The sequence below is a fragment of the Bubalus kerabau genome, chromosome 1 (genome assembly GCF_029407905.1).
Source record: "Bubalus kerabau isolate K-KA32 ecotype Philippines breed swamp buffalo chromosome 1, PCC_UOA_SB_1v2, whole genome shotgun sequence".
In the NCBI taxonomy this organism is placed as follows: Eukaryota; Metazoa; Chordata; class Mammalia; order Artiodactyla; family Bovidae; genus Bubalus; species Bubalus kerabau.
In genome coordinates this window covers 184,061,440-184,085,803 of record NC_073624.1, presented here as the reverse complement: position 1 = coordinate 184,085,803, position 24,364 = coordinate 184,061,440, and the positions used below count along the sequence as shown (strand labels likewise).

The window sequence follows — 24,364 nt, the reverse complement described above, 5'->3', positions numbered from 1 at the left end:
TAGTCTGCCAGGCTCCTCTGTCTATGGGACTTAATACTACTAGAAGTGGGGGGGAAAGGGACTCCATCTGAATTCCTACACAAAATAAATTCCAGGTGACCTGAAGAGGTAAGAAGGAGGGGAGTGAAGACAGGACAAATCAAAAGAAAGATACAGATAAACACCAAGCTGATTTCAGGCTGAGGTAAATACATAAAGAACACTTAAAGTTTCAGCTAAAATACACAACTGATCTGAAATGGGCAAGTGAAGCAAATCATTCAAAGGAGAAATCTAGGTGGTCAGTAACACCTGAAAAAATGTTTGATCTTAATAAGCAAAGATATGCCTGTTAAAATTCTCTCTAACCTCATGGAGGGGACGAAAGCTTTTTAAAAGCCTTGTAAGCCACCCTCACTGCAGTTGATGGGGGACTGCAAGGAGTGCCCTTCTTGGGGGTAACCGTGCAGAAGGAACCCTCCCCACAGACACTGCATCCCCGGGCTTCCTCCCAGTCACCCTTCCCGAGGCCGGCCAGGACAGACAAAGGGACAAGACTCTCATCTGAGCTCTGACAACCAGGGCAACTCTAAAAATCACCTCACAGGGCATAATTCAACGACTTAGACAATACGCACAATAAATACAATCATGTACAAGGTTTTCAAAGAACAGATGGTAAGGGGCAAACACTGCATGCTCACGATCGCATGCTCACAACTTCATACCAGCATTTTTTGGAGGGTAGAGTTGCTGGGTGCCTGGCATATGGGCCGGTGTGACTGAGGACATCTATATTTTACTTAATGAAGTTAGAGTAGAAACAGTCACGTGTGATGAGAGGCTACCATATTAAGCAATGTGGCTCTCAAAAACCAACTTTCAGCCTCAGCGGCCCCCTGCCCATCTCTTACCCAACTCGATGCCTGGCCTGAGTGGAAGAGGAGCTTAGCATCCGTGGTGGTAGAGGTCACACCACAGAGCCCCGAGGGCCTGGATGGTCAGCAAACGAACTCTTACCTCCTCCTCTTCTTCTGAGCCACTCTCTTCACTATCAGATCTTGGAGCTACTTCATACCTGGGGAGGGAAAAAAAAAAAAATCAGTGTTGTAATATACATCTCCCCAGGAAACTTGCCTAGAGGTACAGTGGTTAAGACTCCAAGCTTCCAATGCAGGGGGCACGAGTTCAATCCCTGGTGGGGGAACTAAGATCCCATATGTCATGCAGCACAGATTAAAAAAAAAAAAACAAAACTCCCCAGAACCAGTATGATTCACTTTCTTTAGCAAATCAGCCTGTTCCCAATGCAACCAGGATCACCCCTGGCAGCTAGCTCCCGCGGAACAAGGCTGCCTTTCAACCGGGGATGCTGGTTGCCACTGGTCCGCAAGACCCCACTCACCCCGGGTTCATCTCCAGCCAAGCCTCCAGCTGCCCGGCCTTGGGTGCATCTGTGCCTGTGAGGATCTTCCCACTCTCCACGTGGATCACTTTCACCGGGAGGTCGCTCATTTGGCTGGTCTCGTCTAGAGGCTGAAAGAGAGTCACACACAGGACATGAGGTTCTGCCGAGTCCGTACCCTAGGCGTCCATCCATGCACCGGGGCCATCTGGGAACTGCCCCCCACCCACCCCAACTCCAGCCCAGAAAAATGGCACACAAGCTGGGTCACTGAATGTTAATAACTCAGTAAAAATATATGTAACCAATTGATAACAGCTGTGTCTCGGAAATAACTGACATAAATGTTTTTGATTTTCAAATAGGTATTGGGTTGGCCAAAACATTGGTTGGGGTTTCCCCATAAGATGGGACTGAAAAACCCAAACCAACGTTTTGGCCAACCCAACACCCATTTGTTTGGCCAACTCAATAACATAATCATACAGTCCAAGATTCAAGAAGATGGAGTGTGGACTCTCCGCATCCCCACCCCCGAACTCAACAGTCCCTCTCTCCACAAGTGCCCACCACGATCAGTTTCTGGTGTGTTCTCCTAGATCAATTCCACACAGAAGAAACAAGGTCTTCTGTATTCATTACTTTTTGACCCAAGTGACCACACTATTCCCATTCTTCTGGCCCTTGATTGCTTCCATTCATACTGGATTTGTAGACTTCATCAAAGGTCCTCATTCTTTTCTGTTAAACAGCTAATTAGAATCTTTGAAAAATCAAACAACTTCCTTGTAGCAACAAATATGTAATTCCTTCATTTCTTGAGATACCCACTAGGAACTTACTACCTCCCAAACCTCCCTGCAGGCTGTGCTCACCACCTACAATGACCCTCAGTAGAGACTACTGTTGCTGTTAAGTCGCTCAGTTGTGTCCAACTCTTGCAACCCCATGGACTCTAAACCCGCCTAACCGCCACCCCACAAACAAGCTCTGCAGGCTGCCTCGGTCAGTGACTGTCACCCCTGCATCTTTCCTGGGAGCAATCAGGGTGCTGATGGTGGGACCTCTCCATCCCTAGAATCCTGACTCAACTGCCCTGGGGTCCTCACCCCAGGCCTCTCTAATTTTCAGAAGTTCACCAGGTGATAATGATGTCCAGCCAAGGCTGTGGACCACCACCAGCAGCCACCATGGAGCAGTGCTTCCTGTCACCGTAACAGGATGAGCAGCTGCAGTGGCAATCCTCCAGAGTTCCCTGGGCCTCAGCTTCCTGCCATACGAATGCCCCCAATGGCCTCGGGAAGGCTTTGTGCTGTGGTCAAATGCGAGCCCACATTTCTTCTTAAAAAATTCAGTATTTCAAATAAAACCCTGTGGAATAAGTATCAATACATTATGTGAGTTAATCACTATAGCCATTCATTTCTGGGAATCAGGCCAATAGGCAAAAGTGCGCCAACTGCTATGGGCTAGGTTGTGTCCCCTCTGGAACTCAAAAGCTCAAGCCCCAACTCTCCAATGTGACTATATTTAGAGACAGGGCCCTGTGGGAGTGAGGGGGTGGGGTAATCCAGGTTAAGGTCATAAGGTCATAATTAGGTCATAAAGGTGGGGGCCTCATGATGGGATTAGTGACTGTAGAAGAAACCCCAGAGCCTGCTCTCTTTTCAGCCAAAAGGCAGGAGGCTACAAACCAGGAACAGAGTCCTCACCAGGAATCAACCTTGCTGAACCTTGAGCTTGAATTTCCAGCTTCCATAACCATAAAAACACGTATTTCTGATGCTTAAGCCATACCAGCTAAGAGAGCATCAAAAGGTAAGTACAAGGCGGCTCATTACCACAATGTGCGTGTAAAAAAGAAAGCAAACGGGGGAAGAGCTACCAACAAGGGAGGAGGTACACAGTGGTCCATCAGGGTTGGTTGGTGCAGGGTGTCTGCTGTATCTACTGATGGGAAGCAACTTAAACAGATATCGGTCTGAACAATGAAAGAGATTCTAAGTACGTCAATACAAAAAAATAAGAGAACTAATGGCTTGATATGGAAAGTGGTCCAAGATACTCTGCCAAGTAGAAGTCTTGCTATGTGTAGACTAACCCAAATGGTCCCCAAACAAAACAAAGAGAATGCAAGCACGAAGATTCTGGGAAAGGTGTAGAGAGAGAGGTCAACCAGAAATCAACATGCACGCTCATGAGAGAACAAGCACCCCGGGGGCTTCTACTTCTCACGTCGTCACTACATTCACATTTCATGTTATCATTTTTTCACCAAGGAGTAGTATCGCATTTATGATTCAAAGAAGCAAGCAACAGCCACATCTCTAACACAGTGACATTAAAAAGAGTCAGGTGGGACTTCCCTGGCCATCCAGTGGTTCCGAATCTGCACTTCCAATGCAAAGGGTGTGGGTTCAATTCCTAGTAGGGTAACTAAGATCCCACATGCCTCTTGGCCAAAAACCAAAACATAAAACAGAAGCACTGTAACAAATTCAATAAACACTTCAAAAATGATCCACATTAAAAAGAATAAATAAATCTCACAAGTAAATAAATAAAAAGACTATGGTGAGGGTAATAAATAAATAAATAGAGTGAAACTGGAAAAACTAAAATACAGCACCAGGCAGGGAAAAGAAAACCTCCAGGAGGCATGTATACAGAAGATACCCCAGAGCACACACTCCCATGATTACTCAAGGCTTCCCTCTGGGAAGGGGCTTGGAGGAGGGGTTCAGGGAGAGGGTAGAGGACACACCGTTCATTTGCACATCTCACATCTTTTTTTCACATGAGTGTGTCAGGTGAGAATGGCTGCCTTCTGGAGGCAGAAAGGAATGTTCTGGAAGAGACGGGTGTGTGGGGATAGTAGCCCCTCTCTAGGGGGCCTCTTTGCATGGTTCTGACTTTGGGACCAGGCTAATATTTCACATACTAAATAAATAAGTGAGGAGTAAATAAAGTGGCCCAGTAGTAAAGAATCCCCCTGCCAATGCAGGAGACATAAGAGACACAGGTTCAATTCCTGGGTCGGGAAGATCTCCTGGAGGAGAAAATGGCAACCCACTCCAATATTCTTGCCTGGGAAACACCGACAGAGGAGCCTGGTGTGCTACAGTCCATGGGGTCACAAAGAGTCGGACACAACTGAGGGACTGAGCCATACATGCACACAAATAAATAAAACCAACAAGGATTGGGGGGAACCTCACAATTGGGAGGACTAATCTTCTGAACAAAGGATCTGAAGCATATACTTAAAAAATAATAACTTATTTACTTGGGTGTGCCAGGTCTTGGTTGTGGCATGTGCGGTCTCGTTCCCTGACCAGGGATCAAACTCAGGCCCCACTGGCAGCTCGGGGTCTTAGCCACGGGAAGTCCCTGGAGCACATGTTTTAAATTGAAAACAAACACTGACCGCACGTTAGCCGCTCTGAATTACTTCCCGCGCCTTCTAGGACTCTGCGAATAAGGGATTATACTGTGGCAGACAGGAGTCGGTTTGGGGCTATCATAACATGGGCAGGGAGGAGAGAACGAAGCCAGGGTATTGGATTAGAACTGGAGGTATCAGTGCAACTGCAACATTTGTAATTTATATAACTAGTTAATATGTGTAACTAGCAAAGTGGATGTGCGTGCATACACACATCTATTTCCTAGATGTGTCCGCTGAGAGGGCCCCCAAACAATGAAACCTCAGTAACAATGAGCACACGTAGATCATGGTTTCCAAATATTCTTTTCTGATGAAAGGAGTCAGGGCTCCCTGGAGAAATGGCTGAGTTCGGGAGGGAAAGCAGATGAGCCCGAGGCCATTCTGGTGTGTGAGGAAGTCACAACGCCCTCAGAGAACAATAGGGCAGAAGGACACAGGAGTTAAGGTGAAGGGGTTCCCACGGGCCTAAATTGGAACAGTCTTGAGCATCAAAATATATAATGACAGTGCAAGATTAAACCAAGTAAATCCATTAGACCAAATAAGAATCCATGAGTCGGTACCAGGGGTCAGCAAACTATGGCCCATGAGCCAAATAAAGAAGAACAGAAGCTTGTGTCCGTCAGCAGAGGAATGGATAAAGAAAATGTGGTGCAGGACTTCCCTTGTGGTCTAGTGGCTAAGAATCCACTTGCCAACGCAGGATACACAGGTTCGCTCCCCAGTGCAGGAAGATACCACATGTCACAGGGTAACCAAGCCTGTGCACCTCAGCTACTGAGCCCCGGCTCTACGGCCCGTGCTCTGCAACAAAAGAAGCCACTGCAATGAGACGCCTGTGCGCTGCAACTGAGAGGAGGCCCTGCTTGCCACAACTAGAGAGAGCCCCAACACATCAATTCAGATCCAATGCAGCCAAAAATAAAGTAAACTTTTAAAAAAGACAGGCAATAACATGTATTGACAAAGGTGTGGAGAAACCGGAACCCTTACAATAACACAATACTGATAGGGAAAAAAAAGACATAGCACATATATATAACAGAATACTATGCAGCCATAAAAAGGAATGAAATTGTGCCATTTGCACAGACATGGATGGACATACAGATTGTCATACAGAGTGAAGTAAGTCAGAAAGGAAAATCTCGCATACTAATGCATATATGTGGAATCTAGAAAAATAGTACTAGTGAATTTATTTGCAAAGTAGAAACAGAGACACAGATGTAGACAACAAATGTATAGCTACCAACGAGGGAAGAGAGGGTTTGGGATGGATTAGGAGATTGAGATTGACACATATACACTACTATGTATAAAATGGACTTCCTAGGTGGTAAAGAATCTGCCCGCCAATGCAGGAAATTTAAGAGACATGGGTTTGATCCCCTGGTCAGGAGAAGGAAATGGCAACCACTCCAGTATTCTTGCCTGGAGAACCCCATGAACAGAAGAGTTTGGTGGGCTACAGTCCACATGGTCACAAAGAGTCAGACATGACTGAAGTGACTTAGCACAGCACACATGTATAAAACAGATAATAAGAACCTGCTATATAACACAGGGAACTCTACTAAATGCTCTGAGCTGACCTAAATGGGATACAGCAGGAACTAACACAACATTGTTAAGCAACACTCCAATTTGAAAAGAAAAAAGGAAGACTTTCCCTTCTTGCAGAAAGCCAACTAATAAACACAGAAGGAATACTGACTGGAGAAATCATCATCTTGCAACTGTTATGGCAAAAACTGATGCAGGCAAACACAGTGGGCGCTGAAACAGTGGGTGCAGGCTTCCGGCGTTAGAGTATCTTCACAGAGTGTGAGTACCTCCCCAGAGGGTACTTCCAATCACTGCAGTTGGAGACGCCTAGGCTGACACCAAGGGATCAAGGTCACCACTGAGGGAAGAAATCTACGCCACACACTCCCCATGTGATGCATGGAGAAGGACCCTGCGTCACTCCAGGGCTTCCTGCTGCTGTGAAGGACACCGGAGGGTCAACGGTGAGGCCGTACAAGGGCTGTGGATCAGATGACAGCACCGCGTCAACGTCCGTTTCCTGGTTTTGACTGCTGTGCACTTACGGAAAAGAACAGCCTTGTTTTTAGGATGTACACAGGAAACACACAGCAGCAGAGTGCCATCATGTTGGCATCTGACTCTCAAATGGCTTATAAAAAATGAATATCAACAGTGGGGATGTGGGTGATGAACACACAAAGGTTCTCTGTACTGTTCTTACACCTCTCCGGGGAGTCTAAAATTTTAAAGAAAGAACTGAGAAAGAAATAACAGCCCGTGAACAGAAAAAGCCCCAGAAGGAAACACACCCACGTGTGAACGATGTGCTCTCTGGGGAGTGGGGGCAAGAAGGGTGGGGGGTGGCAGGGGACCGAGGGGGACTCTTACCAGCACCATACATTTCATAATTTCAGAACAAAAAAAACTTTAAGGGTGAAATTGACCTAACTTCCGGGGATGGGCTGGCATGTCCACAAGAAGAAAGCCCTGGTTGCTCACCTCGCCATCAGGTCCGATCGCAGGCGTCTGTCCTTCAGCATTTTCCGCCTTCTGGAAGGGAAGAGAGAGACAGTCAGCCCCTGACAGAGAAGGCCAAGGTGCATGCCCACACACAGCCACTCCAGCCCCACCAAGCGGCGCACCTTCTTCTTCTTCTTCTTCTTCTTCTCCTTGGCGACCTGGGCGGCCTTGTGCTGCCGCACCAGCTCCGTGAGGTTAGCTACGTATTCATCTGTCTGCTGCAGGAGGTAAGCCAGGCGCTTGTCCTTCTTCTGGTCGATGAGTTTTCGGTAGCCCTCCTCGTCCTCGGCCTGCGAAAGCGGGTGGTTATGGCGGAAGCTTGTGACTCACCTGTCCACCAGCACCCAGGGCAGTGAGCAGACTCAGAAGCCTGTGGGGTGTTGCTAACCAGTGGCCAGACCCACATTTAGGAAGCACTGAGCTCATGGCCTACACTGTGCTCTATACACCCCCTTCACTGATGTGATCTATGAACTCCCCTGCAGAACCTCCCCAATTCCCACCCCTACCAGGCCCCACAGGGTCCTGCTGGACAGACATGGTCCTGCAGGAGCCATTTAAAAGGCCCATCCTGGGACTTCACTGGCGGTCCAGCAGTTAAGACTCCACTCTTCCACTGTAGGGAGTATGAGTTCGATCCTTGGTTGGGGAACTACGATCCCACATGCCATGAAGTGTGGCCAAACTAAGACTGGGGAGAAAAAAGCCCCATCCCCTCTGTTCACAAGACACCCAAATTCCAACTGTTCTCTCCACCTTTTCCGAACCACTACTCTCCCACCTGGCTTTCTGAGAAGACATCAGACCACACTGCCCTCCTCTAGCTCACAGCCTCCCCTTCAGGGTCAGAATTAAAGCCAAAGCCCTCCATGGCCTGCCAGGCCCCCGTGAATGCCAGGAGGTTGGAGGTGGGACTCCAACCTCACTGCCTTGAACCACACTGTTCCAGGGGGTACTGACTGAGCCCCACACATAGCTTCCTCCTGCCTCGAGTCTATGCTCTTGGCGCCCCTCTGTGCTGGGAGGCACACCCCCCGCCCCAGAGCTCTGCAGTCGTGGGTCAGGCCCACCCTACCTGGAACACACAGTTAATCCCCACTCCCTGGTTCTGCTTTGTTCTCCTCTGTGCACTTCTCACCCCCCAAAACCATCTTGTCTGTCTCTGTGGGCACCTGTCTCTCTAGGGCCAGCATGACCCCACCAGGGAAGGAACCATGTCCTCCTTACTACTGTGGTCCCTGTCCACGCAGCAGGGCTGTTGATATTGGCCCAATCAGAGAACCCTCCGTGAATAATACGTGGTTACATACAAAGGGGTGGGGAGGTTGGGCACACACTAGGTGACTGTCCCACTAGGGGGCAGTGCCACCTCCAGCTTTCAGAGACCACAGAGCAGCTGGCTAACTGGTTGAGGTCAAGAGGTCACTGACAGTCAGGATGACCAGGCAAAGACCTGGGGCCAGGTGTTTCGGACTCCCAAATCCTTTCTTCCTCTGTCCCACCTCTAACACTAAGCAGCAAAATGCCCCAGCGTAATCCTGGGTGGTTGATCCCCAGGCTCCCAACACCCGTCACCCTCCTGAGGGACCCAGGTCACCACGGCCAACTGTACCATGAGCCTCCGCATTCTCTCCTTCTCGATTCTTTCGTTCTCCTTCTTCTGTTCCCGCTCGGTGTTGGCGTGGTACGTGGCCACCGCCTTTGTGAGCTTCTGGATTTTGCCTGTGACCGACCTGTGATATTCCTTGAAATCCTTGGCATGCTGAAGAATGCTGTTGAGGTATTCCTGCAGAGCGCAAAGAGAAGAGCCGACTGACTACGGGATGTTGCCCCGAGGGAGACGAAACTCCAAAGCGGGCTTGGTGAAAACCAAGGGGGTGTGATCAAACTGGTCCTGCGACACTGCCTGCTGACAAGGTCCACCATTCTCTGTGGGGACCATGTGGTGGCAAGGGCCCCCCTCCAACCCCGCCTCAGCAGCCAGGGCAATTGCTCTCACTGCAAAATCCGCCCCCATCCCCTCCCCCATCCAAACCATCGCTGCGAGGGATTTAAGAAAAATGGCAGAGATGGGCGCCAAAATTCAAGTCCAAGAATGCCTAGCCCAGCGTCACTTTTAACAGTGGGAAGTGGAGAATACGCTGTGTGTCCCAAGACAGGGAAATGGTTTCATAAACCACTGAATGTTGAGCACTCGGAGACGGAAGGCAATGTAGACTTCAGTAATACTTTCAACAGGTCAACATGTCTATATGTTTTTTAAAGACAGCTATTTAACTTTTGACTACTGTGTTTATATAGAGGGAAAAAAAAAAGACTGCAATGATATATACCAAGAAGTTAACAGTGGTTAATCGCTGAATGTTGACTTTTTGTTATTTTAAACTATGCCAATAACAGACACTGTTTGGAGAAAAACTTTAGAAAATACAAATATTTTTATATTAAGTAAAACAAAAAACATAAATATAAATGTAAACAGACAAAATAATCCCAAACCCTGCTTGAATGGAGAATCTGGTCTCCCTGACAGACCCTGTAACCACCTCAGTCAGATACTGCCTCTGCTCAGGCCCTCCATGGCGCCCACCTCACTCCGAGCACAAGCCTGAGTGGTCCCCTCTGCCACAGGGCCCCACACGCCCGTCCCATCGCGTCCCTGTCCTCACCTCCTCCCTCCCTCACCCACGCTCCCCCCACTCTGACCACATGCAACACCAGTGTGCCGTCCAACCCCAGGGCCTTTGCATCTACCCCTGTCATCACACATCCGTGTGGCTCCTCCCTCGGGTCTCTGCTCAGACCCCACCTTCTCGAGGAGGCCCTCTCTGAACGACCATCCTGTGTGAACGGCTCCTCCATCTCTGTCTATCCCCATGTCCTGTCTCCTGACACCCTATTAACTCCCCAAACGTCATATGTGTGTTTGATTACAGCCCATCTCCCCGACTGTCTTTACTGGTTTTGTTCACTGAAGTACTCTCGGTGCCTAGAATACTGTTATGATGAACAGAGACACACGCAGACTGTGTGTGCAGACAAAAACTGGGACCCCAGAGTGCGGGGCTGACGACCTGCACCCCAGGGACGCACCTGGTGCTTCTGCCGGCGCTTGCGCTCCTGCTCGATCTTCTGCTGCTTCTCCAGCTTCTCGGTGATGCGGGCCTCACGCAGGGACTGCCGCTTACTGCGCTTATAGGCCTTGGCGTTGAGGGCCGTCTCCAGGGCTGTGTCCCTCCTCATGCACACCACCACCTCCTGCCGCAGCTTCAGGAAGGAAGGGGAGAAATTGGCGACTGGTATAACTCGGTGATGCCCGCGTGCCTCCACAATGCAAACCAGGCAGCGGGCTGCCACACGCAGGAGGACCCGAGAGCACAAACACACGCATGGAGAGGACCTGGGGTGGGGCAGGGCTAGCAGGCACCCACAGTGCAGGACACGGCTGCCCCTGGACCCCAGAGAGCGCCTCTCAGGTCTTCAGGTCTCCAGCTTTGCCCTCCCTCAACCACACACAAAAGTTCTTACTGCTCATTCAAAAGCAAAGGACCCTCAGAAATAGACCCATCCAAGCCTCCTGCTGCAAGCTGAACACGGCCACCTTAAGGAAGGCCCACACTTGCTCATTCCAATGGCAGGACGAAGAGAGGAAGGGGGGACAGTGGGTGACTGTGAGGGGGAGCACTGTGGCTTAAGGGTCAGGGTATACTTCATAACTGTCCCAGGGACTTCCCTGATGGTCTGCTGGTTGGGCATCTGCCTTGCAATGCAAGATACACAAGCTTGACCCCTGGTCAGGGAACTAAGATTCTACGTGCTTTGCGACAACTAAGCCTGTAGCCACAGCTATCAAGCTCTCAAACCACACCTAGAGACCTCACGAGCCACAGCTACTGAGTCGGCACACTCTGGAGCCCATATGCCACAACTACTGAGCTTGTGCATAACAATGAAGATCCCAAGTGATGCAATGATGATCTTGCATGCCACACTAAGACCCAACGCAGAGAGAGAGACAGAGCAAAAGAAAGATTAAAAAAAAAACTGCCCAGTAAGCATCTCTCTGAATCTGAGCATCAGTATTGGCAGGAAGGGTCTCTTCCTAACCCCACAGCCCACATCTGCGCCCACCTGCCTCTGGAAGTTCAGCAGTCTGAGGGCCTTGAGCTCGATGGTAGCTTTGGTTCGCAAATCCCCGGCCAGGGACCCGGGAAGGTTTTCAAGTTCCTGAATTCGGTGTGCGATGCGAGCCTGCAGCCTAGGGTGCGAAGATGGAAAAAATGACCCATGACATGAGATCTCACCAGTTTATAGGGAACCCCCCTGGTTCCCTTTCTTTAAAGCCAGAGCCTCAAAAGAATCCTCCTCAGTGGAGTCCAACACTAGTTCTGAGACAGGAGAGGGCAGAGCAAGGATGCACACAACAGACTGCGCACAGGAGGGCAGCCACAGAGGCCCCAGGAGCCGCAGCACACAGGAAAGCTCAAAGCCCACAGCCGGCTTCTGGCATTTCAGCAGTGGGAGCGAATCTCTGGAGTCAGGCGGGCCAGGGCCTCCATCCCGGCCCTGGAAATCTACTCAGCTATGAAGCGGGGAGACCCCTCAGAGCAACCCTATAGGCTTGGTCACAGGTTCAAACAGGAGGCTTCCCCGGAGGTGCAGTTGTTAAGGCTCCGTGCTTCCACTGCAGGAGGCACAGATTCGATTCCTGGTTGGGGATCTAAGATCTCACATGCTGCACGGCATAGCCAAAAAAAGAAAAAGGGCGGGGTAGAGCATAAAGTTCAAACGGAATAATCCCCATATTTTCACACACTTAATTATTGAGCACCTACTGTATGCCAGGGAACACTCGATGTGTGGGGCTTCAGCACTAAACAAGACTAACCAGGGCTCTTGGTTGCTCTCACAGAGTTCATAAGTTTATCAGGAAGAAAAGCCATAAAGAAATTAAAAAATTAAGTATCTATGGCTATTCCAGAAAAGTACTTTGAAGAAGGGGCTGGAGATGAGGGGTGTGGGAGACAGAGTCTCTACCACACGGAGGCCTTGGCAATAAAGTTTAAATAACCACAAGCAGTCACGCACAGGATGTGCAAAGGCCCTGGGGCAGGAATGAGTCTAACCTGTTGAACAGAAAGAGGAACCAGGAGAGTCAAGGAGGTGAGGACAGAGCACTGGGCAGGGGTTAAAGAGAAAAGGGTTGCAAAATTGATAATGGGAAGCCAGTTTTAACCCAAGAAATAGGTGTAAGTTAACTGAGGGAAAACAGCCTGCACAGGCAAGGCCAAGAGCAAGGAGGCTGGGGAGGAGGTGCAGGCCAGTTGGCAGGGTGAACGGTGCTGGGGGGAAAAGAAGCTGAGAGAGTTCACCACGGGGACACTGCAAGCAAGGATCAAGGTCCCATGGTCCCTTTGGTGCTGGATGGTAGGTACATGGGAATAGAGACAGAATGGAGTCGGGCCATCTGGACAGGTCATCTTTAAGCCATTCGGATGGAGCAGAAGGGCAGGCACCTGGGCCCAGGTGCTGGAGCTCCAGGGCTCATCACAGCTGGAGATACACTCTGAAGACTGTCATTAAGCTGAGTCACTGATGTATCTGGGGATTTGCGGTGAATGAGGCAAGGCCCCTCCCTGGACAGAGCTGCCATTGCTCAGGGAGGCCAGCCCTGAAGAGATTATAAACACAAGGGAGAAACAGTGGGAGCGTGAGGTGTCCAGGGAGTGAATCTCAGGCACCAACAGAACTGTCGGACAAGGGGATACAGATCTACTGCGTGCCAGCCCCTCACACAGTGCCCAGTGCCCAGGAGGCCCGGGCAAGGCAGACGACAGTGAGTGACGTTTCAGAAACGTCCACAGCAAAGCTCGCCAGGAGACTTTTTGAATGCGGATGAGCCAAAAGTTGGATAGGAGAGGAGAACCAGGCATGTTCATTCTAACACGTATCTATCTGTACAACCTCCATGGAGGGCAGTATTGCACAATCTATGAAGTTTCCTCGTGCACATAAACCCCCTGTACCCAAACTAAGCTGTGTGGACACACTTATTCTGACACACATGGGGTTTCTCTGCAAGGATGCACACACACCAGGAACTAGAAGGCTGGGGACCAAGGCAGGAAGGAGACCTCTGGTTGCATACCCCACTGGCCTTCAGAACTGAGCCCCACCATCAATGCGTGTCAGAGCTGACAGGGTTGGGGGGGGGCACTCCTGGCTGGTGGCAGGACCTCACCTGTATTCCCGTTCCTGCAGGATCTCCACGGGGTCCAGGCCCCGCGGCTTCTGGATCGGGGTGATGCGGCTCTGCTTCTGGTGGAGCGGCACCATGGGGGCAGGCTGGGCTGGTTGCCCCGGTGACTGCGTCTGGGGCGGCATCACAGGGGAGGCAGCAGGTGGGACAGCAGGGGGTGCGGGCGAGGGGCGCCCTGTCGGCTGTGGGGGTATCAGCTTCTGAGGTGTGCTCGTGGGGGCAGCAGCATTCGCCATAGGTCCTGGGGGGAGACAGGAAGTGGGCCACCACATTAAGTCCCAGGTCAGCCTTGGGAGGTGAAGAGCCTGTGGGGTGCTGACTGCCCCGGGGACAAGCTCGTCCCAAGGCTGACACGGGCTGGGCAGCTTCTCAGCCCCCCACCCTTCACTGCCCCATGGCTCCTCACTTTTGAGAGGTCTGGCTCCCTGTTCTTCTTTGAGGTCTCAGCCTGCACATCCCTTCCCCAAAGCCCCTACTGGTCCAGGTGCCGACCCGGGGTGGGTATGGGGTGAGCCTGCCTTTCACCCACCCCAGCTGCAGCAGAATTTGATTTACAGGACTGGCTCTTCAATGCCCATCACTGATCCTCAGGCCCCAAGACGACAGGAATGAGTCTGTTTTATCCACAGCTTTGACCTCACAGATGTAACCCTCAAATAAGTACTAACTACATTTTACACCGAACACAGGGGTGACAAAACCCTGAGTCGCCCTGCCCTCCAGCCTGCCTCCCACAGCGCTGGGGGCATTTTCGGGAGGCAAAGGGGTTGGCCGTGACCTCTGGGCCCAGGGCACTACATCCTGAAGGATGGTGTCTGCTCTGCAGCCTCTCACTTGAGTCGCACAGTGGACTCATACCTTACTGTCCCTCTCTTCCTGCTACTGGCTCAGAGACCCCAGGGTCATTGTGACCCAAAAGACAAGGGTGGGTAGGTAGAGAGTAATGGGACCAAACCCAAGGCTCTGGGAGCCAAGCTAGGCCAGATGAGACCCAAAGAAGATGGCAGAAGCAGCAGACGTGTCCCCGACCTACTCTCTCTGACCAGGCTCATCTCAGAGTCTGCACAGTATGAACTAGACGTGGGAGTCAGGGCACAGACGTGTCAGTAGGACAGAGGGAACTCACCTTCAGGCCAGGGCTTGGGAGGCCCTCCGGGGGGCTGGCCGGGCATCCCAGGAGGCACGCCTGAGGGTCCTGGAGGGGGCATGTTTGGCCCTCCCATACCTACACGCAAGGAGAAACAGACCAGAGAATAAAACGTGTCCTGTGTTTATACCTGCAGCGGCCCTGCACCCTGCCCCCACCATGGGCAGCCCTGGCTCCAGGGGACACATCCAACAAGGAGCCCCTTGGTGTGGGCACCAGAGCAGACAAGGGAGCTAGAGAAACACCATTTATCACCAGCAGCCCTGGTGCTGGGGAAGCCAATGGACAGCAGAGCCCAGACCTGCCAACGCACATGTCCACATTCCTGTCGGCTGGCTCTGAGATCCCTCCCCATCCCAAGGGCCAGGGCGGTGGGCCCTACCATGAGGCCTGCTGTAATTTGGAGGTGCTGGTCCAGGGCTGGGCCCAGGCCCTGTTGCGGACACGGAGGGCGGAGGTAGAGCTGGCATCTGTGGCTGCATCCCAGGCATCGGCCGCTTGCCCTGCACGGCCATCTGCAGGTGGTCGGGAAGGGGCTGCCCCCGGGCCAGCATCTTGTAGGCCATGATCTGCGCTCTGAGCTGGTGCAGCTGGTTCTGGTTGAAGGGTGTTGGGCCCCGGTTCTGCTGCCCCAAAGCCTGCGGGTCAGCACCATCAAGCGGGGCCCCTCCAGGCCCAGATGACATCTGTGGGCCCGAGGACGGGCCACTGGCTGGAACTGGGCTGGAGGCGTGCTCGGAGCCGCCCAGGGGCGAGGGGTAACCTGTGGGGAGACATGGGTCTGGGCGGTCACTTGGCAGCACACATCCAGTGATTTTTAAGGAAAAGATGGGGCCCAGCTTACACTGGCCACTACCCTGAGACAAGGACGGCCAAATGACTTTGTACTCATGATTCAAACAGAGACACCCAGAGGACACACGCTCACAGCCTGGTTGGCAGCCTGCACAGCACTTGGTTCCGCCCACTTAGTAACTTGCCAATGATTAAAGCAGAGGTGACACAAAAATGCAGGCTTTCTCTGGGCCCGCCCCCCTGCCCCTCACCTTGGGCAGGTCCACTCTCCCCACTTCCCTTACCTGCAGAGCCCCTGAGCTTCCAGCCCCATTGACAGGAAGCCACCCCCGTTCAGCAAAGATAAAGCCCAGCCCTGCCCGCCTCCTGAGATTCTGACTCAGCAGGTCTGAAGCAGGGACCAGGCATCTGCTTTCTCTTTCCTTTTTTTCCAGCTGCGTCACAGGACTTGCAGGATCTTAAGTTTTCCAGATCAAGAACTAAGGATCGAACCCAGGGCCCCAGCAGTGGAAGTCCTAACCACAGGACCACCAGGGAATTCCCAGAGTCTACATTCCTAATACGCTCCTGGGTGACACCAGAGCCACTGTCCTAAGGACCCTGTCCTGCCCAGCCCTTGTCTAACACCTGGCGTGGAACATGGTTTCATCCCACCAGTCTCCACTCTCCTGGGGCTGCTCTGGGACAAGACGGCCTGAACAGGGCGCCAGCTAAGCCCAAGCTCAACAGCCCTCCATGGCAGGGTGTATCACAAGGCTCAACTGTCCTGGGTCCTTGGAATCCATCTATCGGTGACTCCTTTAAGAAAGTGAGCTTGGGACTTCCAGAGGGCGACAAACATGAGGAAAGAGGAGAAAGGAAACCGTACCTTGGGAGTGCTGGTCCATGGGGCTTGGCGGGGGCCCCATGCCTGCATGGCCCCCTGACCGCATCCCCATCCCTTTCATCTGGGTGTAGCGGGGGTCATCCGACATGCCCTTCTCATGCATGGACTCCATTGGCTGCGAGAGTGGACAACAAGGCAGGATCAGCAAGGGGGCATGGGAAGAGTCAGCACAGAAATGCACACGAGAGAAGTTCAAGGTCACTGAAAACGTGCATTCAAGTCACCAGGCACTTATTGAGCCCCCATGGCCAAGCTTACGTCCAAGACGTGGTCCTGATGCCTACTTAGGTGTCAAGGCATGTGCATGAAATAACGCCAATCAGGGGACCTGCAGACTGGTGATCTAGGGGCAAGGGCACGGCCGGACGAGGACCCCAGGGGAAGGCAGGGGACAGTTTCTGATGGCCCAAATCTCACAAGGAAAGCACACACAGAGCTCCAGGTCAGGAGCGGTTCTAGCCGTCACAAGAAGACCTTGTGACCACGGACCCTCTAGCCTGGGAGACTGTAAATCAGAGACAGGCAGTAACTCCTGCCCACGAGGTACAGTAGCAACAGTCAAATGTCCTCACTGATCCCAGATCGGCCTCCTGCCTGCTAGCGTGGAGGGGGACGTTTGTAACATTGTTCTGCCCCTCCTAGGAGACACGGTCAGATTTTGGTGGGACAGAAACACACAGCCTCCCTCCTGATGTTCAGCACTAAGCGCTCCCCCCATGGAATGGCTGGCAAAGTGGACGTCTTCCGAGACCCTCCCAGGCTCGGATGCCAATGTCCACCTCTCTGGCCTAAGAGGTGGCCAGGCAAAGTCAGCCACAGCTCAATGTGTACCATGAAAGGAGGAGGAGGAAAAGGCGTGCGCCAAGAGCAGAGGGCCAGCTTCCCAACCAGAAGCAGCGTGGGGCCCTTGGGATGCTGAGCAGACCCCTGGGTGGGGCCTGCCCTCTGCTCCTTCTCCCCTGGGCTTGGGGAGCTGAGAGACAGGCTCCCCTCCCCCAGGGCAGGAGCTCTCTGCAGGCAGGGGAAGGGGCGGGGACCACCAGACCTCAACTCTTGGGCCAGCCAGACACATGGCAGGTGTCTGAGAGACGTGTCAGGTGTCCAGGAAGAAACAAAATAGAGAGGGGAAACGGAGGAGAAATGGGCCTAAGTCAGCATTAAGGGCAGCGGTCAGAGAATCATCAACAGCTTCAACAGCTTTCTAAGAAGAAATGACCAGACAGATACTGTACCCAAGTTGACAGGAATATATGGGTGATGGGTAGGGTGGAGGGGGGTCACCTCACTGTGCCGGAGGTCAGGGAAAGCCAAAGGGATGAGATGGCTCTGCTGAGTGACCATCCCGCTGAGACCCTACTTCCTCATCTGCAAAATGGGCACAATACATACCTGCACCTGATGGGCTGGCAGGAGGGGATAAGTGAACTGGGGTACGGACACATGGACAGCCTGGCAGGGAAGCCAGAGGGGTCGGCAGAGACCCCTCGTCCCCAGGCCTTGTATCTCCTACTGTGATGGCCGCCTGTGATCCCAGATGCTTGAAAAAGGCACCTTTTCCTTTAGATGCTTTTTATCCATAAGAAAGTATTTCCTCCAACCACCTCCCAGGAATACAAAGAAAGAGAAAATTATATGTGTGAAAAGAGGCTTTTCTCATCTCACTGGCTAAAGCATCCTTGATGCGCCCGGGTGAGTGGTCAGGACAATGATACCCAAGTACAGGATCAAGTGGGGACAGAGGGCACTGGCTGCTGTGCTCCGTGAGTCACGCAGGTAAGCCAAGCAGGTAACCACGGGCTGCAGGCCATCTTTCAGGATTTGGACACTTTTATTCATTAATAAAACAACAGGCGTGAGAGACCCAGGGTTAGGACGGCTGCCAGCTCGCAGTGGGGCTCAGGACACGCTGCGCACCCCCCGCCCCTGCGCGTGTGGACCCAGCTGGTGGGGCTGAGGGCCCAGGGCTCCCTACCTTGTGCATCTGGTGCATGTTGTCCTGAGGGTACCCTCCAGGGCCCTGGGTCGGGATGGGGTGTCCTGCCGAGGGAGGCCCTGGGCTGGGTCCCATGATGCTGTGGGCGGAGCCAGGGGAGGGGCCCGGGCTGGGGCCCAACATGGCTCCGGGGGAGGGGCCCGGGCCGGGAGAAGGGCCTGGCCGAGGAGTTCCGCCCAGGGCTGGGTCCGGTGTGGACATCTTCACAGGAGCTGCGGACAGTGGTCTCCTGCTGGGAAAAGAGTCCTGGTCAGTGTGGGGGTCACAGTCCCTGGCTGGGGTGGGTCACAGCAGGTCAAGGACGATCACACACGGTCAGGTCAGACAGAGCCTCTGACAGGCACCCCCAGCCACCCAGGCCTTTCTCCCCAATTCCTCTCCGAGCAGATGACAGTCAGACACCCAAAAAACCCAAGTGCCCTGAGGAAGGGGTGGGACCCAGAAGGTGGGGCACCAGGTGACAGATACTGCCTGGCGTGCCCTGGCAGCTTTCTAGTTATAACAGAGGGCGTGTCTCAGGGAAGAGCTGACACAGCCTTCATGCCCTCTGAATGCCTGCTCATCTTTCCATTTAAGAAAAAAGAGGAGTGTGACTGAGGCTCAAACCTTTGCCAGCAACAGCATCTGACTGGACCTTCATCAATTCAACTAAAACAAATATTCATGGCAAGGAATGCTGGTTTCAACTTAATGCAGTGAGACCAAGTTTCCTTTAAAATAAATGAATCTAAGTTTTAAAAGTAGGCTCCTTTAAAGAGCCTACATAACTAAGGGCATAGTTACATAACGAACTACGTAACTAATGGCACTCTGATATCTCAAATACCTCAAAAGTGATATTCAGGACTTCCCTGGTAGTCCAGTGGCTAAGACTCCATGCTTCCAGTGCACAGGACCTAGGTTCAATCCCTGGTCAGGGAACTAGATCCCACATGCCGCAACTAAAACCCAGTGCAGTCAAATAAAAAAATTTTTTTTTAATTTAAAGTGATACTCAAGGGCTGCAAACTAAAATCTGATACCCAGAATTATGACCCAGAACCTCCACAAGATTCAAAAATCAGCCCAAAAATTCCTAATGTGAGCTGAGTCATGATTCCTTTGACTGGCCTGTGAGCTGATTTATAAGAGCTTTCTATAGTAAGTGTTCAATTTTCAATCTGCTGTGCAGTTATATGTCCTTAAGAAAGATTCTCTTTAATGCAACAACCCCTTTCCTGATGACAGAGTAAGGCATTCTCAGTGCTGAAATCTGGAAAATACAAAAAGAATACTGAAAAATCACCAATCAACCCATCAGACTCAGAGGTTACGTGTCTGCTGGCCCTGCAGACAGCAAGAAACAGTCTTGCCCTCTTACCCTCCCAGGAAGGTGAGTTGAGGGGTATCTGTGGGGAGGAAGGGCTACAGCTCCTCAGAGCCCCCCAGAGCTGTGACAACAGAGCCCCCAAAGGAAGGAGGTCTGACTGGTGCTGGCACCGGGACCCCACCACACTCCGGGGCCTGTCCTTCGAGGCTACTCCACACACAGGCAGACGCTCGCTCTACAGGGCTACTCAGCACATTCCAGGCACGGTTTCCCTTCAGAGAATCATACTTAGGACCTTTTCATCATTTAGTCGTCTTCAAGCTGCAAATTCTAGCCGTTTAACCAAGTTTCCTGGGACTGATGCATTCTGTTATTTTAAAGTTCCCCCCTTGCTTTTTTTTTTTAATTGCAATATAGTTAGTTCAGTGTTGTGTTCCTTTCTGCTGTACAGAATCACTTTGCTGTACAGCAAAATGAATTGGCCAAGTGAATCAGTGGATATATACATATACATATATCCACATTTTTCTAGATTCTTTTCCCATGAAGGTCAGGCTTCCCTGGTGGCTAAGTGGTAAAGAATCCGCCTGACAAAGTAGGAGACTCCAGTTTGATCCCTGGGTCGGGAAGGTTCCCTGGAGAAGGGAAAGGGTACCCACTCTAGTATTCTGGCCTGGAGAATTCCATGGATTGTATAGTCCATGGGGTTGCAAAGAGTCAGGCACGACTGAGCGACTTTCACTTTCACTTAAATTTTACTAGGCTCTCCTGATTTCAAGGATAAATCTTGAAAAGGTACAGGAACATTTTTGGGGATACTTTAAACATGCTTTATTTTACTTTCTAATATTTTGGCCACAACACATGGCAAGGCATGTGGGATCTTAGTTCTCTGACCAGGGATCGAACCCGTGCCCCCTCCTTCTGGAAGTACGGAGTCTTAAGCACTAGACCACCAGGGAAGTCCCAGTACAGGAACATTTTAAATTTTCCTGATTTAAAAAAAAAAAAAAAAGGTCTTCCTGTGACAGGTGGGGGTGTATCTTCCTGGATAACAGATCAAAAGCCCATACTTCTTCACTCCAGTTTCACGACTAAATAACGGGAACAAAGAGGATGAGAAATCTCGGCAGGCCCAAATACCTCCCCTGCCTGTGAACACACCCAACCAAACGAGCAAACATTTCTCCACTCTGCCTGCATCCCTGGTCTCCTCCAGAGCTCCAGGAGCCTTGGAGATGAACAGTAGCGTCAGAGAACATGCTCACAATCCCTTCCCCACACATCCCAACTCAATGTGCTCAAGGAAAAATCAAACTTTAAAAAAACAAAAAACAAATTCGAGACCAATTCATTTGGAAGCAAAATCTGAGATGATTCAAAAAGACCTGTACTCAGAAAACTTTAAGACGCTAATGAAAGAAACTGAAGAACTTTCCAGGTAGTCCAGGGATTAAGAATCTGCCTGCCAGTGCACCGGACACAGGTTCAATCCCTGCTCCGGAAAGATTTCACATGCCACTGTAAGCCTGTGCGTCATGACTACTGAAGCCCATGCACCCTAAAATCTGCCTGTGCTCCAAAACGAGAAGCTGCTGCAGTGAGAAGCCCACATCCTGCAGCTAGAGAACAGCCTCTGCTTGCGCAACCAGAGAAAGCCCGTACAGCAGTGAAGACCCAGCACAGCCAAAATAAACGAACAGAAATCTCATACACAATCACACAAAAGAAGAATGAAACTGAAGATGACACAAAGAGAAGGTACACTGTGTTCGTGGATTGAAAAATAATACCCAAACCTCTCCAGGCAATCTACAGATTCAATGCAATCGCTATCACAATATCCATGGCATTTTTTTTTACAGAACTAGAACAAATAATTCTAAAATCTGTATGGAAACACAAAAGACCCCGAATTACCAAAGCAATCTTGAAAGAAGAATGGGGCTAGAGGTATCATGCTCTCTGACTTCAGACTGCTCTACAAAGCCAGAGTAATCAAGAGTATGGTGCCAGCACAGAAACAGACACAGAGATCGATGGAACAGAATAGAGAGCCCAGAAGCAAACCATGCAACGAGGGTCAGCTAATCTACAACAAAGCAGGCAAGAATACATGCAGAAAAAAAAAATGCACCCAAATGCTCACAGCAGTATTGTTTACAGCAGCCAAGACATGGGAGCAACATAAGTGTCCACCAACAGATGGATGGAGTAATAGTCTAGACAGTGGAATATTACCCCACCATAGAAAAGAATGAAACTTTGCCATTTGCAACACGGATGGACCTGCCAGGTACTCTGCTTGGTCAATTAGGAGAAAGACAAATAGTCTGTTATCACTTACATATGGAACCTAAAAATAAACCATATGAATATAACAAAACAGAAAGAGACTCACAAATACAGAGAACAAACTGGTGGTTACCAGTGGGGAGAGATGAAGGAGGAGGGGCAAGACGCAGGTAGAGGATGAGGAGGTACAGACTAGTACGTATAAAATGAACTACAAGGATATATCATGGAGCACAGGGAATAACAGCCAATGTTTTATGGTAACTTTAAATGGAGTACAATGTAGAAAAACGTTTGAATCACAATGTGGTATATCTGAAAGGAATGTAATATTGTAAATCAACTGTATCTCGGGCTTCCCTGGTGGCACAGACAGTAAAGAAGCCACCTGCAATGAAAGAGACCTGGGTTCGATCCCTGGGTTGGGAAGATCCCCTGCAGAAGGGAATGGCTACCCACTGCAGTATTCTTGCCTAGAGAATCTCATGGATAGAAGAGCCTGGTGGGGTACAGTCCATGGGGTCACAAAGAGTTGTAATGACTGAGCAACTAAGCATGCGCAAACACGCACACACACACACAACTATACCTCAATTAAAAACAAAATGTGGGACTTCCCTGGTGGCCTCGTGGTTAAGAATCCGCCTTGCAATGCACAGGACGCAAGTTCGAGCCCTGGTCAGGGAACAAAGATTCCACAAGCCAAGGAGTAACCAAGCTTGCACACTGCAATTACTGAGCTTGTGTGACACAAGTAGAGAGTTTGTGCACCTCAACGAAAGATCCCACATACTGCAACAAAGATCACGCATGCTGTAACTAAGACCCAAAATAAATACTAAGAAAAAAAAGCAACCCATCAGGCACCGGTGCTCGTACCACCCATGGACACAGGAGGGCAGACCTACAGCATCATGTGGGTGTGGAGCACAGGAAAAGGGAAGCAGGGAGCAGCCCTCCAGCACTCGATGCAGCCTCGGGTTGTGGCATACTTCAAGGGTCCGGATCCCAGGTGTACAGCTACACGAGTCCTAGATCAGATACGGCACCTCCACGGCACCTGCTTCCAGCCGTGACCACCACCCTCCCGGCGGAATCCCTGCTCTGATTCTCTCACTGTAGGTTAGTTCCACCTGCTACTGAACTCCATCTGAAAGGAGGGTCATACAGTTTACTTCTGCACAACGTCAGGTCTGGGAGGAACATCCATGCTGTAGGGACAGCCGTCAGTTCTTCTATTCCCAGACCCTGAGCTCCCAGGTTTTGGCCAGCACACGTAAAGCTGATGTGAACAATGTCAATAGGTGGACGTGGGTGCACATTTTCCTTGTGAGTGTGTCCAGGAGGGAAACTGCTGGTCATAAGGGAGGCGTAATAATGTTAGCTTGGCAGATATTGCCAGTTTTCCAAATTAGCAAAATAATCACATACGCTGCCCTCCCTGCAGCAGCAGAGTAAGCATTCCAGTTCCTCTCATTCAAAACTTGGTGCTGTCGGTCTTTGTACCCGTTCTGGTGAGGGTATAATTGAATCTCATTACGGTTTTAATTTCCATTTCCCTTGTGACTTAACGGTGTTGCGCCTTTTCATAGGTTCAATGGCCACCAAAAGATTCACTTTTATACAGGCTCTAAGTTTTCACTAACATTTTATTCGGGATAAGTGATTATAATTACTGTCTCTCAGTGATGAAAACAAGTTCTTAATTTTAATGATGTCCAATATATCAAGTGAAAGTCACTCAGTCATGTCTGACTCTTTGCGACCCCATGGACTATACAGTCCATGGAATTCTCCAGGCCAGAATACTACAGTGGGTAGCCTTTCCCTTCTCCAGGGGTTCTTCCCAACCCAGGGATCAAACGCAGGTCTCCCGCATTACAGGTGGTTCCTTTACCAGCTGAATCACCAAGAAGCCCAAGCTGGAATCAAGATTGCCAGGAGAAATATCAATAACCTCAGATATGCAGATGACACCACCCATATGGCAGAAAGCAAAGAACTAAAGAGCCTCTTGATGAAAGTGAAAGAAGAGAGTGAAAAAGTTGGCTTAAAACTCAACATTCAAAAAACGAAGATCATGGCATTCAGTCCCATCACTTCATGGCAAATAGATGGAGAAACAATGAAAACAGTGACAGACTTTATTTTCTTGGGCTCCAAAATCACTGCAGATGGTGTCTGCAGCCATAAAATTAAAAAGACGCTTGTTCCTTGGAAGAAAGGATATGACAAACCTAGACAGCATATTAAAAAGCAGAGACATTACTTTGCCAACAAACATCCATCTAGTCAAAG

The 24,364-nt window shown here is 50.7% G+C and overlaps 1 protein-coding gene across 6 annotated transcripts in view; it reads right to left on the bottom strand.

The window, feature by feature from the left end:
- SMARCA4 (SWI/SNF related, matrix associated, actin dependent regulator of chromatin, subfamily a, member 4) overlaps positions 1-24,364 on the bottom strand; it is an 89,908-nt gene that overhangs the window by 55,342 nt on the left and 10,202 nt on the right. For 4 of the 6 annotated variants that reach the window (XM_055545023.1, XM_055545040.1, XM_055545055.1 and 1 more), the window contains exons 2-13: positions 18,442-18,694; positions 16,452-16,584; positions 15,171-15,551; positions 14,768-14,866; positions 13,624-13,882; positions 11,514-11,640; positions 10,476-10,649; positions 8,995-9,168; positions 7,505-7,672; positions 7,362-7,412; positions 1,385-1,515; positions 1,000-1,057 (exon numbers count right to left, since the gene is read on the bottom strand). In XM_055545023.1, coding sequence (XP_055400998.1) covers positions 1,000-1,057; positions 1,385-1,515; positions 7,362-7,412; positions 7,505-7,672; positions 8,995-9,168; positions 10,476-10,649; positions 11,514-11,640; positions 13,624-13,882; positions 14,768-14,866; positions 15,171-15,551; positions 16,452-16,584; positions 18,442-18,663 — 1,977 coding nt within the window. In that variant the 5' untranslated portion in view covers positions 18,664-18,694. The remainder of the gene's footprint in view (positions 1-999; positions 1,058-1,384; positions 1,516-7,361; positions 7,413-7,504; positions 7,673-8,994; positions 9,169-10,475; positions 10,650-11,513; positions 11,641-13,623; positions 13,883-14,767; positions 14,867-15,170; positions 15,552-16,451; positions 16,585-18,441; positions 18,695-24,364) is intronic. The other 2 variants (XM_055545047.1, XM_055545030.1) reach the window with 2 other exon arrangements.